Consider the following 19,208-nt stretch of genomic DNA (forward strand, 5'->3'; position numbering starts at 1 on the left):
TTCTCTTCTCTGTCAATCTCTTCATTGGCTCTCCATTGCCCAGAGACTCCAGTTAAAAACCCTAACCTTGGCATACAAAGCCATCCACAAGCTGTCTCTTCCTTACATCTGTGACCTAGTCTCCAAGTATTTACCTGTATGCAACCTCCGATCCTCACAAGATCTCCTTCTCTACTCCCCTCTTATCTCATCTGACCACAATCTCATCCCCTATACTCTGGAACTTTCTACCCCAACAAATCAGACTCTCGCTTACCATGGAAACCTTCAAAGGCAACCTGAAGACCTACCTCTTAAGACAAGCCTACAACCTGCAGCAACCCTCGTTCCACCATACCGATGCATGACGAGCTCTACCCTCACCTACTGTATCCTCTCAAGCCCTTGTAGACTGTGAGCCCTTGCGGGCAGGGTCCTCTCTCCTCCTGTACCAGTCGGAGACTCGATAAGTTCAAGATTATTGTACTTGTTTTTTATGTACAGTATATCCCTATTTACATGTAAAGCACCATAGAATAAATGGTGCTAAATTAATAATAATAATTAAACAGAATTAATGTAAAATTATGTATAACCCCTTACCTGTGCTGCTGGATATGTTCACATCATTGCTGATATCTGGAACACCTCCCCCTTTGAGTGAAGCAACGCACGTGTACGTGCCAAAGTCTGTAAATTTTAGATCAATGATATCCAGATTAGTGGTGCCAGGGGAGACATCGGGGTCAGTCTGAGTTATGACCATTCTTTCAGAACTCCGTAAAGGACGACCATTTTTAAACCAACTAAAAGTAAGTTCCTCGGATGGTACAGCTTCCACCTGGCAGGATATTTTCACCTCTCGGCCAATTTGGATGTTGTCATCTTTGTGGTAGGGATCAGGGGTTATCCAGTAACGTCCTTTTTTTAAAGCTAAAATAAGAAAAATTTATAATTAGAAAAAAAAATTTCATCACAGATTAAGTGATAGACATTGGATCAGTATCTAAACATTCACCTGTAATGTGCCATTTTTAATATTTGTGACTCTTCATGTGACAGAGGGATCTCTGGGCTCCTTCAGGTACAACTACTATCTTGGCATCCTCAAAATCTAAACCCAGGGGTGGGATTCAGCCGGTTCTCCCCGGTTCGATGGAACCACTTGTTAGAAAAGCAGCTGGTTCCCCGAACCGGGGAGATTCAGAGCCGCGATCTGGTACCACGCCTTTCAACCGTCCTTGTCCCGCACTGTGCAGAGCCGCATCCCAGGCTCCAGGTGCAGAGAGCCGCACACCACACATATTGCTGCCACTACTCTGTGTGCACAGGACCTGTGATGAGGTCACAGGAGGGGAGGAGTCAGGAGTCACATGATCAGGGGCCTCCATGTATTGCAGGACTCTGCCGTGCTGTCATGGTGCTGGACGACTTAAGCTATGCTTAGGTGTGGGGTCAGGAGGTGTTTACAGTGTGGATGTAGCAGAGCCGTGTGTGTGTGTACCAGGTGTGTACGAGATGTGTGTGTGTATGAGGTGTATGGAGCGGAGCCGTGTGTGTATGAGGTGCACGGAGCGGAGCCATGTGTGTGTATGAGGTGTACAGAGCAAAGCCATATATGTGTATGAGGTGTATGGAGCGGAGCCGTGTGTATGAGGTGTACGGAGCGGAGCCACATGTGTAGGAGTAACTATGTGTGCCCATTATACTGTACGCAATATCATGTGGCCATTAAACTGTACGCAGCATCATGTGCGGCCATTGTACAGTATTGAGTATCATGTGGCTAATATACTGTACGCAGTATCGTGTGGCCATTATACACTATGGAGCACTACGTGTGGCCATCATACAGTATGTAGCAGCATTAAATAGTATTGAGCATCATGTGTGGCCATTATACAGCATGGAGCATCATGTAGGGCCATTATACAGTATGGAGCATCATGTGTGGCCATTAAACAGCATGGAGCATCATGTTGGGCCATTATACAGTATGGAGCATCATGTGTGGCCATTATACAGTATGGAGCATCATGTTTCACCATTATACAGTATGGAGCATCATGTGTGGCCATCATACAGCATGGAGCATCATGCGTGGCTATTATACAGTATGGAGCACTGTGTGGCCATATTTTTTTGTTTATAATTATTGTTTATGAAACAGTGTGATCAGCAGTGCTAAATGGGTGTGGTTGGGATGTGGATATGGGTGTGACTAGTTGTGAAATGGGTGTGGTCAGAGGCGTGGCCTAAAATTTGCCACTGCGCGCCGCAACTTTATCCCTCTTTCCCTTCTTCAAAAGTTGGGAGGTATGGTTTGACTGCACCCCTACTTGTATATGTTTGAGGAAAAGGTGTGTGTAAATGGGTGTGGCTTAAAAATGGGTGTGGTTTTCCTACACACAAACACAGAACCTGTTGTTAAAAATTTGAATCCCACCCCTGTGTAAACCCCAACATAAGAATGACAGAAGCAAGCAGTGCAAGAAGTTGATGGCTTTCAGAAAGCTCTGAAAATTCTGTGTCTGTATGTAACCCTCTTATTAAAAAATCTTGTATATGCCTCTGAAGACAGCCATTTCTGTTATATTAACTCCTTGGCAAATAGTTAAAATAGCCTGAAATACAGAATTCCATCATATATCAAAACAACATGACAGAAAATGTAAATTGGTCAGTTTTCTAATGTGTGGTCTTTAGCTCGCTAAAAGATGGTGCAGTAATAGACTCAAGCACACTAGGTTTTAACTGAGTTTTGTGTAACTTGAGGTAAATCCATGTAGTTGTTGCAATATTTCAATGAGGGCTTACACCTGATAGCTATGCAACAAATGGTAAACAAAGTCTTTATAATAAAAGAAAGTTGAATGTAGGGCTTAGATACAACACTTGGCAGTTACACATCAGGAAACAGGCATAGAGCTTGGAAGTTGCTCATCAGTACATAGACATAGAGCTTGAGGGTTACACATCAGCACTGATGCACGGAGCTTAGCAGTTACACATCAAGTCATAGAGCTTAGTGGCTAAACATCAGGACATAGACATAGAGCTTGGCAGTTACACATCAGGACTGTGGTACAGTACAGAGCTTGGCAGTTACACATCAGAACTGAGGCACAGAGCTTGGTAGTGACATATCAAGACAGACATAGAGCTTGGTCGTTACACATCAGGGCTGATGCACAGTGCTTGGTGGTGGCACATCTTGACTGATGCACAGAGCTTTGAAGTTATATATCAAAATGTCTTGTGTGCATAGAGCTTGGTGGTGTCACATCAGTACTGAAGCATAGAGATTGGCAGTTACATATCAGGACTGATGTACAGAGCTTGGCTGCAACACATCAAGACTGACGCACAGAACCTGGTGGTGACACATCAGGACTGATGCACAGAGCTTGCTAGTGACACATCAGGACTGAGGCACAGAGCTTGGCATTTACACATCAGGACTGATGCACAGAGCTTTGTGGTGACACCTCAGGAGTCAGACTGAGGAACAGAGCTTGGTGATGACACCTCAGGACTGATGCACAAGGCTTGCTGGTGGCACATCAGGGCTGATGCACAGAGCTTGGCATTTACACATCAGGACTGAGGCACAGAGCTTTGTAGTGACACATCAGGACTGAGGCACAGAACTTGGTGGTGACACCTCAGGACTGATGCACAGAGCTTGCTGGTGGCACATCAGGGCTGATGCACAGAGCTTGGCATTTACACATCAGGACTGAGGCACAGAGCTTTGTAGTGACACATCAGGACTGAGGCACAGAACTTGGTGGTGACACATCAGGACTGAGGCACAAAGGTTGATTATTGCAGTTAGGAACAAAAACAGTCTCTATAAGTCTTTACAACAGATGATTGGTTCTGGCAAGAGATTTAGTGCTTTGATTTAACACTTCACATAATATTTCACATCTGTTAAAGTGTGCTATATTCTCACTAACGCAGGTCTCAATTAAAATAAATAGTGCAGGTCACACATTTCCTTACAGTCTTGTCCCACAACAAAAATTAAAGGAGTAGGACAGGCTTTCAATATCACATCAGTGGTGTTAGGCCGGCGTCACACTGGCGTTTTAAACGGCCGAGTGCAATGCGATAAAAAATCGCATTGCACTCTGGCCAATGTTAAGCTATGGGGCAGCTCCCACCAGCCGACTTTTTGTCGGCCGTTTTCTTGGGTCAGAGACAATCGCAGCATGCTGCGATTGTCTCTGACCGAGGAAAACTCTCGGCTCACTCGCATCCATATAAGCCTATGGGTGCGAGTGAGACAGCGCACATCACTTGGATATCATCCGAGTGCTGTGCGTTATAAGCGGACCCCAGCAATGGAAGATATGGAGAAATTCATTTCTCTGCCTCCTCCGCAGCTGTGCTCCGATCCTCCCTGTGCAAGAGAATCAGAGCACAGACGCATGACACTCGGCTCCTGCTCTGCTGCGAGCAGGAGCCGAGGGTCATTAGCATATCGCATCCGATGCTCTCGCATCCGATGCTCTCGCATCGGATGCAATATGCCAGTGTGACGCTGGCCTTAGACAAAATGTTGGGTCATAGCAAAGCCAGAAGCTCTGCAGGGCATCTTATGCCGTATTCACACATCTCTGCATCAAGGTCCGAGCACGTACCATGATTCACTAATTAGAAGCAGGTCTCTATAGACATAAATGAGGCTGTCAAGTTCAGGTTACGGGACCTTCGGCCAGTCCGTGCATCACGATCTGTGCCTGGACCATGACACGTGGATATGTGATTCACACCTTAGGAAGATGTGCTCCTTTGTAATTGGGGAATATGTCACCTCCAGTTACTCTGGGTGTACCAGCAATAAAAAAAAAATGTAGCTTTAAAAAGCTTCTCCACAAGACCTTATGGGGTAAACTATGTGCAAAAAAACATACAAAATAGAAAGACATTTACTTTAGTTATTTGAATAACCAAATAACTTGCATATTTGCAAAAATCCCCCAAACATGTTAACTTGTAGAATGATTCTAAAGAACACATGATAATTTTTGTGCTAGTTAACAAATTGAACTTCAATATATCCAGTATGTTTTGCAGTCAATTAATATAAAAATTGAATTTATTTTGTTTGTTTGTTTTCAGTCGTCCCTTTCAAGTAATGGACTTAACAATCATTTAAGAGAATCTGCCCGGAGAGTGCTGACCCAGCATGTTACTTGCTGTAATTACTGCTATGCTTGTGCAGGACAGAGACAGATAGCCGTACTACTGACTCTGTCACCATCTCAGATTTTAAAAACCATTATTGAAAGTGTTGCACATAGTCTTGATTTTTATTTTTTATTTTTTTTTGCTTGCATGTAATGAGTATTTTTAAATTCTGCCCAAATACACAAACTAGCATATTATCCTCCTGCATAATTTATTAATTCGAATGTTTAATAAGCAGATTTACACAAGGGCTCGATTAAAACTACTTACTTTGGAAATAATGCACAGTCCATAATGCAACCGGCAAACAATAGTCAATATCATAAATGCCTGTTTTATTTGGCCTTAGAGGACTCTGCGGAATATTGAGCAGACGTCCACTAGTGAACTAAGAAATGATAAACCGCTGCCCTACGGGTAATACTTCGCTGCTATGCATTTTAGCACCATTAGGACACTATGATTAGTGACTCCAGTTTAGGTACTGCGCCTACGGCCAAGTTAAGTTGGTCTGGATTGTCTCCTCTAATGTAGCATTCACTTCATAGGGGCTATGCTAAGGACGATTGACAACAGTTTTTTAAAAAAGTAGACCCTTTTTAATAGCTAACCTGGAAAAAACATTTTAAGGATTTTTGGAGTTTCCCCCAAAAAAACACCATTAGCAGCTCACCCATATTGGGAAATTGAGGTTCTATGAAAAAAGCTAAGATCATTTGCATGATCACAGCTCCATTCATTCTCCTCTTGGAAGTGGTGTCCAGCAACTGCCTCATCTAAAGGTTCATGGGTCAAGGGACTGTCAATATCTAAATAAGTGAGGATTGCAAAAGTAGAATTCCACCTATCCATCATTTAACACCATGTCCCGGATTCATCAAAGTTTTCATGGACGAATTCTGGCGTAAAAGATTTGAAAAGTTGGTTGCAAACTTTAGGCGCAACTCTAAGTAAGGCAAAACATTTTCAACGTAAGACTTTTTCGCACTAATTTCTCCCAGCTCTGACAATATGGGTGTAGCTGGGGTGGGACAGGGGCATGGCGCTGCTGCTTGTCCAATTCAAGACAAGTGGTGGCATTCGTTATGCCACAAATCTTACTCTAGCATGGACTGGAGTAAAATTTGTGGTGAGGCGCACACAGAGGGGTTTGTCTTTTGACCTACACTACTGGTTCATGAAAAAGCATACACCTCTTTGCACGAATCAGGAAATTCTGACTCCAGCATTCCAACAACGCCAGTTTTCAGCAATGCCAGCATTGAACAAAGCCAGGCTTGATGAATTGGGACGAAAAGATGGTGCTCAAATGGAATCCTAACCTTTTATACAAAATATTGGTAAGAACTTGACAAGCAATTATAGAAAGGTGAATCCACTATGTAATTAGTGCCGGTGCAAGGTTTCAGCCTGGATTCATGCAGCTTTACTCAGATCGCCTTTCTCCTACCATATCTTAACAATATTCACCCAGTCTCTCTGAAGTCTGTTTATCTGATGAAGGTAAAAGTCAAGACTGAAATGTTATAATTTCATGTTGATTGCATTTACCAATAAAAATTTTTGCATCTAGTGATGAGCAAATGTGCTCGCCACTACTCATTACTCGCCCAAGTATCACTGTACTCGGTGTACTTGGTGAGCACGGAGAAATTCCGCGATTATTCGGCGTGAGATTGGGTCTCCGCCCTGCAATTTTGGCACTCTTTAGAGAGCCATTGAACATGCAGGGATTGTCTGCCATGCACTGTAATGTCGCAGCCATCTTTGTTGTCATATTACAGTGATTGGCTGTCCGCACAGCGTCATCAGGTCTATAAGAGACCTGGCGCCGTCCTGCTCGGCGCATTCAGCTTAGGACTCAGGTAGTGTAGGGAGAGCTGCTGCTGAGATAGGGTCAGATTTGTTCTTTTATTAGTTAGTGTGGGTCTACCATTATTCAATCCACAAATCCAGATAAACCAACAGTCCTTTTTAGAGCTAATTAGGGGGTATATTGATTGCAGTGCTAGGTAGGCAGGGGAATCTATGTGCGCATATCCACATCAGTGCAAGGCTTGAAGGCACTGTATGTGAGTATATAGATCTCACTGCATACATCAAAAGGGTCCATTACTGTCTGCTGCCGCCTATTTTATATGTACCTAGCTGCAGGTATTTCTGGCTAAGATTAATTTTTTTTGGCACCTGAATCCTGCTAATTTTATTACAAAGCAATCCAGAGCCCCCTTTTTTTCTACATTTATTTGCTTGGTCACACTGCAGACTACAGCCAGGTCATTTTAATACAACAGCGTGAAAATCTAGCAATTTAAAATGGCTTTTTTTGTCCCAGGCATCAGATGTGAGTGCGTAAAAAATTCCATCCTTTTTTTTTGGACTGTAGTATTTTTTGGAGTGTCTTACAACATTTTTGGGCATCATTTTGCTGACCAAAAAATCTTTAGCTGGCCAAAAAATATTTAGCTACAGTTCTTATATTTACAACTGTGTTTTATACGTCACACACATTACATATCATTGCGCTAAATATTTTACAATTTTAGTATATTCCAACATTTTTTTTTTAGTGTCATAGACTACTTATTGACACAATTTTGGTGGGCCAAAAAAAATCCAGGCCACATATTTAACAGTGTTCTATTTCTCCATTTCTGGCTTATATTCGACTGTTTTTGCGGTCTGTTATCCTAGGTGTATACAGAATTTTGGAGTAAAAAAATAAAAAAAAACTACAGGCCACATATTGAAAAGTCTGTTATCTCCGTCAGATGCCTGCTCTATCTGTGCTCTACAAATAGTTGCTTTTCAGGCCTACATTCCACTTTTTTGGCTGTCCCCAACCCTAGCACTATACAGCATTTCGGAGTTAAAAAAATGATAAAAAATCCAGGCCTCATATTGAACAGTCTGTTATCTCCGTCAGATGCCTAGTCTATCTGTGCCCTACAAATAGTTGCTTTTCAGGCCTACATTCCACTGTTTTGGCTGTCCGCTACCCTAGGTCTATACACTATTTTGGCGTAAAAATAAAAAAATACAAGCCACGTTTTGAACAGTCTGGTATCGCTATCAGATGCCTGATCTATTTGTGGCCTGCAAATTGTGGCAATTCAGGCCTCCATTCCACTGTATTTGCTGTCAGTTACCCTAGTTCTGCACACTATTTTGGGTTATAAAATAAAAAAATACAGGCCACATATTGAAGAGTGTGATATCTCCGTCAGACTCCTGGTCTGTCTGTGCTCTACAAATAGTTGCTTTTCAGGCCTACATTCCACTTTTTTGCTGTCTGTTGCCCTAGGTCTATACACTATTTTGGGGTAAAAAAAATGTAAAAACTCCAGGCCACATATTGAACAGTCTGTTATCTCTGTCAGATGCGTGGTCTGTCTGTGCGCTACAAATTGTTGCTTTTCAGGCCTACATTCCACTGCATTTGCTGTCTTCTTCCCTAGGTCTATACACTATTTTGGGGTAAAAAAATAAAAAAATGCCGGCCACATATTGAACACTCTGGTACCTCTGTGACACGCCTCAACTATCTGTGGCCTACAAATTGTGTCATTAGATTAGAGTCGAGGCTTGCATTCACCTTTTTAGTAAAATGGGCAAGGCGCGTGGCAAGGAACGGGAAAGTGAACATGATGGTGATGGTGCATGCAGAGGTCGAGGCTGTGGGCAAGCTGAAAGTGGGCCACAACAAACACCCACATCTTACAGTATCGCAACAGATTCCTATCAGAATTCAAAGGGCACAGCAGAACAGCACTCTTGACACCAGAGCAGCATGAAAAGGTAGTTGGTTGGATGGCTGATAATGCTTCCAGTCACTTTGCCACTACCACCAGCACCCTGTCTTCCACACGGCCAAGTCTGAGTAGCCGTGACTCTTGATCGCATATTTCTCACCCTGATCCTCCTTCCTCCCACCAAGCTGAGTGCCCTCAGACAATTGATCCAACACTTGGAAACTTCGAAGAGTTGTTCACTTTTCCATTTATTGATTCAGGCCTCTCTCCTGGTCCACTTGAAGAGGGGCAAGATGAGATTCCATGTAGCGATGCCCAAATATTTGAGCAGCCATGGTCACACGAAGGCGACGGTGTTAACGTATCACAAGAGGTGGATGATGATGAGACACAATTGCCAGAAACTCAGGAGTAGGACCAGGGTGCGGAAGTGGATGAAGAGGAGGTGAATGATATAGTAACTGACCCAACCTGGCAGGAGGACATGCAGAGAGAGGACAGCAGCACACAGGGGGATGAAGGTGTAGCACCTTAACAGGCAGGAAGACACAGTATGGTGTCCGCAAGCATAAGGCGGGCAACCGTTCCACGCAACACCAACATGATGGAAGTTGTCAGTCCAACTGTAAGGTCTTCCTGAGTCTGGTTGTTTTTTAAAGACTCTGCCGATAACCCCAAACAGGCCATTTGCAACAACTGCCATGTCCGCATCAGCAGGGGTAGCAAAACTACCAGCCTGACCACCACCAGCATGATCAGGCACATAGCAGCAAGGCACCAGGAACAGTGTCTGTGGGTAACACCACTTCTTCTTCCACTGTTGTGCATGAAAGTCAATCTCCTGTCCACGGTGCATGTGAAGATGCCTCTAGCCCTGCACCTGCCGTTACCCAAACTCAATTAGCACCATCATCGAGCACGTCCACGTCCTTGTCCCAGCGCAGCCTTCAGTTGTCCATACCACAGTCATTGGAATGCAAGCAGAAGAACGCCTCCAACGCTCCACAGGCCACAGTACTAAATTCACAAATTTCTCACCTGCTTGCGCTCAAAATGTTGCCTTTTAGGCTCATGGAGATGGAAGCTTTCTGCAACCTGATGGTGGTGGCCGTCCCAAGGTATTCGGTCCCCAGCCGCCACTATTTCTCCCAGTGTTCTGTCCCGGCATTTCACAAGCACATGTCCCACAAAATTAGCCTTGCCCTCAACAATGTTGTTACTGGGAAAGTCCACCTAACCACGGACACGTGGACAAGTGCTTGTGGTCAGGGACAGTACATCTCACTGACGGCACACTGGATTAACAAAGTGGAAGGTGGGACCCAGTCGGACCTTGGGATGGTGCACGTCCTCCCAACCCCCGAGGATTGCGGGCCCTACATCAATCTGGGTTGCCCCCACAGTCTACAGCTCCTGCACCTCCTCCTCCGCCTCCTCTTCAGCCTCCATCTCTGAAAGTAGCACATCAGTCACAAGCTGGAAGCACTGCAGCACTGCTTCAGGCTGTGCTGAAGCTAATCTGCTTAGGTGACAAACCACACAATGCTGAAGAGTTGTGGACATCTCTGAAAAAGCAGTCAGATCTGTTGCTGACACCGCCGAACCTACAGCCAGGCATGGTAATGTGTGACAATGGCCGGAACCTGGTGGCATCTCTGAGAAGAGGCGAGCTCACACACCTGCCATGCCTGGCCCATGTGTTTAACCTCATAGTTCAGCATTTTCTCAAAACCTACCCAGAGCTGCAGGATCTGCTTATGAAAGTACGTCGACTGTGTGCCCATTTTAGAAAGTCTCACATCTCTTCAGACACCACCACTAGAACACGAGGGTTAACGTATTCCGGGATGCAACAGTCACTCTAATTTTTGGCAAGGGTGTTTCTGATGCCCGTAAATAATACAAAAAGTAGACCCTCCAGGGGGAAATGTTTGTCAGCCCTTACACTTAATGTATGGGCCTTCCAAGTATAGGAGACCAGCTCCTTTAACCTCTTCATGACCCCAGCTTTTTTCATTTTTGCATTTTCATTTTTTGCTCCCCTCTTTCCCTGCGCCATAACTTTTTTATTTCTCTGTAAATATGGCCATATGAGGGCTTATTTTTTGCGGGATAAGTTGTACTTTTGAACAACATCATTGGTTTTAACATGTCATGTACTAGAAAACAGGAAAAAAAATCCAAGTGCGGTGAAATTGCAAAAAAAAGTGTAATCCCACACTTGTTTTCTGTTTGGCCTTTTTGCTAGGTTTACTAAATGCTAAAACTGACCTGCCATTTTGATTCTCCAGGTCATTATGAGTTCATAGACACCAAACATATCTAGGTTACTTTTTACCTATGTGGTAAAAAAATTCCAAACTTTGCTTAAAAAAAAAAAAAAAAAATTCGCAATTTTCTGATACCCGTAGCGTCTTCATTTTTTGTGATCTGGAGTTGGGTGAGGGCTTATTTCCTGTGTGCCAAGCTGAAGTTTTTATTGATACCATTTTGGTGCAGGTATGTTATTTTGTTCTCCTGTTATTGCATTTTAATGAAATGTCGTGGAGACCAAAAAAAGTAATTCTGCGGTGATACCAAGTATGTGTATATTTGATTTTTTTATTGTTTTATTTTGAATGGGGAAAAAAGGGGTGATTTAAACTTTTATTTACTTTTTTCATATTTTTTAAAACATTTTTTTTTTGTTTTGCCATGCTTCAATAGCCTCCATGGGAGGCTAGAAGCTGGCATAGCCTGATCGGCTCTGCTATATAGGAGCGATGCTCAGATCGCTCCTATGTGGTAGAATTGCTGCATTGCTATGAGCGCCGACCACAGGGTGGCGTTCACAACAATCCAGCATCAACAACCATAGAGGTCTTCAATAGACCTCTGGTTGTCATGCCGATGCATCGCTGACCTCCGATCACGTGACGGGGGTCAGCGATGAGCGCATTTCTGGCCCTATGGCTAAATGCCGCTGTCATTGTTTAACAGTGGTATTTAACTAGTTAATTGCGGGCACATGTCAGCTGTACAAAACAGCTGATATGTCCCGGCTTTGATGCGGGCTCACCGGCGAAGCCAGCATCAAAGAGGGGGTCCTGACCTCAGTTGTACTATCTCATCCGAGGTCAGAAAGGGGTTAAATTGGGAAAACATTCATAGGAGGACATCCTCCACGTCTCTTTAGACATCACCACTAGAACATGAGGGTGAACGTATTCTGTGATGCTACAGCCACTCTAGTATTTTGCAAGGGTGGATGATGGCCATAAACCTATTTTTTTTTGTTGAAAAATGTACCCCCCATCGAGAAATGTTTGTCAACCCATGCACTTAGTGTATGGGCAATCCAAGTATAGGTGAAGTGCTCCTTTGCAATGTGAATTTTTTTTATGAAACCCTCATCCACGTTTCTTCCAAGGGGGATTGTGGTGCTTGCAAATTATGGTCAGGCCTTGCATTGACTTCATGGACAATATTTATGGTAATAAAAAAAAAATAATAATGGTAATTTTTGTTTCATGTGGCCATCCAGTACGTGGTTTTAAAGGGTTATTGGAGTGCATGTAACATTGGTGCAGGGCAGGCCTTGCATTCAATGCATAAACAAACAGTATGGGAGACACTCTTTGTCCTAAAGAGAACAGTTTTGTCCTGAGGCCCTCAAGTACATCCGCTGAAACAGTTATTAGGGTGCATGTAACATTGGGGCAGGGCAGACCTTGCATTGAATGCATAAACATACAGTATGGGAGACACACTTTCTTCTATTGGGAACAATTTTGTCATGAGGCCCTCAAGTACGTCTGCTGAAACAGTTATTGGAGTGCATGTAACTTTGGGGCAGGCCAGGCCTTGCATTCAATGCAACATTTTTTCAGGAGACCTTCCTGTATGCCTCGTGAAAGGGGTATTGGGGTGCGTCCTAATTCTTGGCAGCCCAGCCACTCACTGCATAGGCAATAACAGTATAGGAGACCCACTGTTTAATGGCACTTTAAGAAGATTAATGCCGCCTGATGCCCCTCTAAAAAAAGGCTCTGTGACTTTAAGAGTCCCTCCTTCATAAATGAAACAAGATATGTCTGCTTATGTGTCACACAACACATGGCCAGCTAGGGTTGTTAAATGTTACAATGACATTTCCCAGTGAATGTATTTGTATTGGTGGAAAGCAATGCTAAAGTTGAAAAACGCATCAAAAATGCTGCGTGTTCACATAGCCTAAGGGGGGCGAACATTTTTGTTTGGGGTTAGTTATTTTGCCTTATATACAAGTCAATAACCTGCAAAAGATGTTCCTTAACATATTTCCCAGCAAAATCCATTTTGGTTTTGTTTTTGTATGTTTTTTGGTGCGCCTGTTAAAATGGCGTGAAACTCTGACATTGTTTACAGCTGTAACCTAGGAGTCAGAAATGCTTCCAGGGACATTTGCCATGATGTTCCCATGTCATTTGAGCAGTGTTTCCTTCATTTTCAGACATTTTTAGACCTTAAAAGAACCCCCGAGGGGGGATCGCAGTAAAAATGCTCAGGTCTCCCATAGACTTACATTGGGCTCGTTGTTCTGGCCGAGTACCCAAGTATGACAAATTGTTTGACGCGAGCAATGAGCACCCGAGCATTTTAGAGCTCACTCATCACTATTTGCATCTTTAATTGAATCCCAAGTTCTTACCATAATTCTTCATCGTGCCTAAATGTTTTGGTTTGGAAGACCACTTAAGGTGGTAATCTATTTATTTTCAACAATTATATGGTTCCCAAACTTTTTCACGGGAACATGCTTGCTGACGTAAGGCTCAAGTGAGGCATCCATATTAAAAAATAGCATTGTACCCATGACATATTGCACACAAAGACTGAATTGAGCATGAAGCCTAATACTGCATCTTTGCCTTTTTGGATTGACTTCCTGTGTACCAGCAGAAGCTCATGCAGACATAACATTGATGAGGACAATAAAGAAGATATGTCATCAAAATTTCCCACTTTGATCTTCATCATTTATTTGATGCCTTCATAATACTAATAATTTTAAATAACTAGTACCAACTAAGGCTATGTTCACATCTTCGTTAAGAAACCAATATTTCTATTTCTGTCTATTCAATTTCTATTTCGTTTCTAGGAACAAAAAACAGATTTCATCCAGGGGGTGGAACTGACATATGATGGATACAAACACTGTACAACAGACCCCATTGATTATGATCAAACTTCCTTAAGTTTACTGGAGAGAGTAACCCCAAAAATGACAAAGGCTTGATGTGGTTTATTATGTGGATGTGAACAAAGCCTAAGAGACTGAAAAATCATATTTGAGGACCCGAAACAAACTATGTGATCATCATGCAAATAACTGGTTCTCTCTCAGCTCATTGGAATCTTTCCTAAAGTCGTAGGGTCAGATTATATCTATTGGCCAGAGAGAGAAGCTAATTTTTGCAGACAACTTGCATTTCATGTTGGTTCAATTTATTAATGAAGTAAAGTTACTCTTCATTAAGTGGATGGGAATAAACATATGAATCAGTAACTTCTGGGGGGCCAAGGGTGCGGTGTAGCTCGGCGCCATTCTCTGAGAGGCCCATCCGGAGCTATGCTACTGTTAACTGTATTGGCGTGCACTACGCGCCAATACAGTTAAACTCTGCAGCAGAGCAGGGAGACACGATCTCCCTGCACTGCCACAGAGCCGGCACCATACCCCCCTCCTGTCTTGGCAAGTTCAACTGTATTGGCTGGATTTTGAAAGCAATGATGAAAGAGGGAGCTTGACATTTAAGGGATTTTCATCCATTCATCCTTGGACAATTCTTCCCATTCTGTGAGATTCCTGGGTCATCTTGCATCCTTTGCTATTTTCAGGTCTAGCCACAGATTGTCAATGATGTTCAGATCAGGAGACTGTGAAAGCCATTGTAAAACCTTCAGCACGTGCATTTGAGGTCGTCTATTGCGAATTTTTGCTTGTGTTTAGGATCATTATCCATTTGTAGAAGCCATCCTCTTTTCAACTTCAGCTTTTTTTAAATATTGTTATGTTTGCATCAAGAATTTGCTGAAATTTCATTGAATTCGTTCTTCCCTCTACCCTCTGTAAGATGCGATTACAATTGAAGCTCAGACCACAGGGTAAGAGTGACATCAGCAGTGTAATCAGGTCATGTGATCACGCTGCTGATGTCACTTGCCGGCGTGCAGAAGCGCGTGAAGAACATCAGTGGTAAGTGCTCCTGTGGAGCTGAAGACACCAAAGATTAAGTGTAATGGGGGGAGATTTACTGTGGGAATGGTAGTATTTAGTGTGTTGGGAGATTTAGGATCGGGGTATTTATTGTATGGGGAGATTTAGGATAAGGGTACTTAGTGTGTGTGGGAGATTTAGGATGGGGGTATTTAGTGTGTGTGACCCATGTCTTGATGTGCATGTTCCAGGAATTAAAGATGAGGAGGAAAACACTCCTGCGGATGCAAATGTGGACATCCATTGTGCCAAGGGTTATGTGGCATTGACATTTTTCAATTTGCTCGTGCCTAATAAATGTATTTTCAGTATCACCATATCTCCAGGTTTCTCGAATGACATTAGAAGCTAATATAGTACCAGCCTATATCTCTCACAAATATATAACAGCTTTTCTATCTCTGCATTTAATGGAAACCTTCCAATTGACGCAAAAGAAAGCACGGCCGATGATGAGAAGTCAGTAGCGGCTGTTGTCTTTACCGGCACTGGGAGGAAAATGCTCTAATAGTTTGCACTCATTTCCATTCCATTCTGGAAGAGAATTCATCATCTGCTCACAGAGTCTTGTCTCAGCTGTTGTAATATGCACTGACCAGTCTCGGGTGAAATTGAGAACATGCTACAGTTTTCCCTTTCCCCGGTCTGCTCATATTCAGATGCATGTAACCAATGATGTGTGACACTGTATTTCATCAACACATAACACGTGCGGCGTACACCTCTATGAAAATACATTTATTTAGAATCAGCGACTTCGGTGATGAAAGAAAAATAAGTGTCAGGGTGAATCGGCAATATTTTAACCCTCGTGGTGCATACACTTGGAGTAAATCACTTCTTTTACTATTTTCGGGCAAAATGGTACCATAATAGATAGCATTTCTGCCTTGTAGTTCTTGGGCCTTGAGTTCGATTCATTCTGGAATTGGATTTCTTCCCAGAACAAAAAGATAAAAGTCCTTTTAGCATTGGCCTAAAATGGACACTTTTTAATAACCGTATTAGACCATCGGTGGTTCAGCTGAAACTAACATATCACAAGAGGGTTTTGTATGTAATGGATATTCAATTTAGAAGAAAATGGAAGCTAAAATGTTACAGTCATGTGAGAATGGCCTTAAAGGGGTGTTTAGCTGAATAAAAAAGACATTGGACAGATTTAAAAAAATAAAATAAAAATCACCCTCAATTATTCTCTGTAGGTCACATTCTGGAGCTTACTTGGTTTCCTGATCCCATCCTCGACATACCAAAAATATCTGAAATTTTCTGCTCGTCAACACTGCGGTCAGTGGTTGATTAAGCTGGCAGTTCTACTCATTCCCAGTAAGTTGAGGATGGGACTACTTTTTGATGTTTTTGAGCAGTTTGAGGACTTTAAGCAATCATTTTTATTCCCTGGAACATTCCATAAAATCTACTTCTAGTAGAAAGAGACCCAACTGAACTTAAGCTTCACACATGTAGTATCCTGGTTTGACCTAAACCCATGAACTAAGTCCTATCTGGAACCATTGTGCAAATATTTCAAAGACCCCCAATAGTATTCTCCTCTACACTGCTATATGGTGCTACATACACTTGCTTCTTCTCTTTCCCTGCACTGTGTGAGTCTTCATTGTACTTTTTACTTTGGCTTCAGGAATCAGCTGCAATTGTGTAAATGGATATTCACCTTTACAGTAACTATACTCAATGATTCATTCTTTTGTATTTTCTCTGAAAGGCCCCGGTGAATAATTCCGATTATGGACCATATAAAATGAAGGTTGCTGCATTTAACCTTCATAAGCATTTCATTGTAATCAGAATAACTGTCATATATTTTAAAGGCGACCCAAAATTGGAACAAACTGCAAATAAGAACCAGCACTATGTTCACACAAATCACATACAGCTTAATAGCACGGGAACAATCCTTTGATCCTGACATATGTATGTAAGGCAGCCGGAGCCATGGCCAATATGAAAGCAATATATGGCTTGTGAATATCACGGTAATTAATGCTTTGCAGCGGCAATGACATGAACATGTGTTCCCGCTAGATAAATATGCCTAGTGTTCTGTATGGTCAGTCCATGGTACAGAATTAATTCACTCCTTCTACACATAACATTCTGGATTTACATAATAACTGAGCAATCACTCAACGAGGCCAGTATCACCATAGACACAGAATTGCTAGAAGCAGTGATATAACTATTCCTGGCACTGTCATAATTATCAGCTATTGGGCCATCTGATTTAACGTCCTGGTACCAACCACTTTTCGAAGTGGACTTGCTGGAAGATGTAGAATATTTTCGTAACTGTGCTATGCTCCATTTTTACAGACCACATACATTCCATGCAAAGTTCCCTGCTAACTTAAAAAGAGTCTGTCAGCACAAAATGACTGTCAAAATCAAGCACAGGTCATTGGTGCACCCTGGGGATGGCAAAGTTGTTTGGTGCACCTACCCACCTACTTGTTCTGATTTTTTACACCCTCCCTTGTCTTTGACACCTCTGTCATTACACATGACAGATGGAGATATTTGTTATCCATCTGGGTTGGAAGGGTCAGTGAAATGTTCAGTCACACCAAGGGTGCACCGAGCTCCTATGCTTTGATCGAACAGTCATTTGGTGCTGAGAGACTTCCTTAACGTTCTTCTAGGTGGGCAACGGTCTGTTATTGATGAAGCATCCCAGTGCCATGTACAAGATAAATTCAGAGAGTCAGACCTACTGAGAGGCACCTGCAGCACTCAGGAGTTATGCCAATTCTCCTAAGAGTCTGAGAGGTGACCTCTTTTTCAGAAGAGTAAGCCAGTATGATCAGGGTCCAAAGAGAACCTAAGGTTAATAGGTGGTTTTAACTTGAGCTCTGAACTTATTTTGGAGTTTCAATATAGGTGTTTGGTCTAAATTCTCAATGAACTCATTAAGTAGGACCAAGGCAATATTTGAGTCAAAGGAGTATTTCAATCTTACACATTTATGACTTTTCCACAGGATATGCCATAAATGTACAGTGGATGTGGATCCCACCTCTAGGATCTGCACCTTCTGAAGTATGGAGCCCCGTCACATCTTGCTGTCAGTGGAGAGATGGTTAGAATTCCCATACAAATTAATAAGGATTCCAAGCCCATCTCCACCAACGGAAGCATGCATCAGAGCCATATTCTCAAGATACATGCAGGTCCCATTGGTGAGAACCTCATCCACTCTACATTTATGTCATACTAGATGGTGGCCCAATTCTAACGCATCGGGTATTCTAGAATATGCATGTCCACGTAGTATATTGCCCAGTCACGTAGTATATTGCCCAGTCACGTAGTATTTTGCCCAGTCACGTAGTATAATGCTCCATGCAGTTATGGCCCCATAGATGCTCCATATAATGCTCCATGCAGTTCTTTATGGCCCCATAGATGCCCCATATAATGCCCCATATATTGCTACATGCAGTTATGGCCCCATAGATGCCCCATATAATGCTCCATGCAGTTATGGCCCTATAGATGCCCCATATAATGCTCCATGCAGTTATGGCCCCATAGATGCTCCATATAATGCTCCATGCAGTTATGGCCCCATAGATGTCCCATATAATGCTCCATGCAGTTATGGCCCCATAGATGCTCCATATAATGCTCCATGCGGTTCTTTATGGCCCCATAGATGCCCAATATATTGCTCCATGCAGTTATGGCCCCATAGATGCCCCATATAATGCTCCATGCAGTTATGGCCCCATAGATGCTCCATATAATGCTCCATGCAGTTATGGCCTCATAGATGTCCCATATAATGCTCCATGCAGTTATGGCCCCATAGATGCTCCATATAATGCTCCATGCAGTTCTTTATGGCCCCATAGATGCCCCAAATAATGCCCAATATATTGCTCCATGCAGTTATGGCCCCATAGATGCCCCATATAATGCTCCATGCAGTTATGGCCCCATAGATGCCCCATATAATGCTCCATGCAGTTCTTTATGGCCCCATAGACGCTCCATACAGCATTGTGCCACATGTA

General features: G+C 42.8%; 1 protein-coding gene across 3 annotated transcripts in view; it reads right to left on the bottom strand.

Moving 5' to 3' along the window:
* The window catches only part of MDGA2 (MAM domain containing glycosylphosphatidylinositol anchor 2), a 939,656-nt gene that overhangs the window by 318,980 nt on the left and 601,468 nt on the right, over positions 1-19,208 (bottom strand). For all 3 annotated transcript variants that reach the window (XM_077267305.1, XM_077267304.1, XM_077267303.1), the window contains exon 7: positions 583-912. In XM_077267305.1, the coding sequence (XP_077123420.1) occupies positions 583-912 (330 nt within the window). The remainder of the gene's footprint in view (positions 1-582; positions 913-19,208) is intronic.

Source organism: Ranitomeya variabilis, chromosome 1, assembly GCF_051348905.1.
Source record: "Ranitomeya variabilis isolate aRanVar5 chromosome 1, aRanVar5.hap1, whole genome shotgun sequence".
Classification (NCBI taxonomy): Eukaryota; Metazoa; Chordata; class Amphibia; order Anura; family Dendrobatidae; genus Ranitomeya; species Ranitomeya variabilis.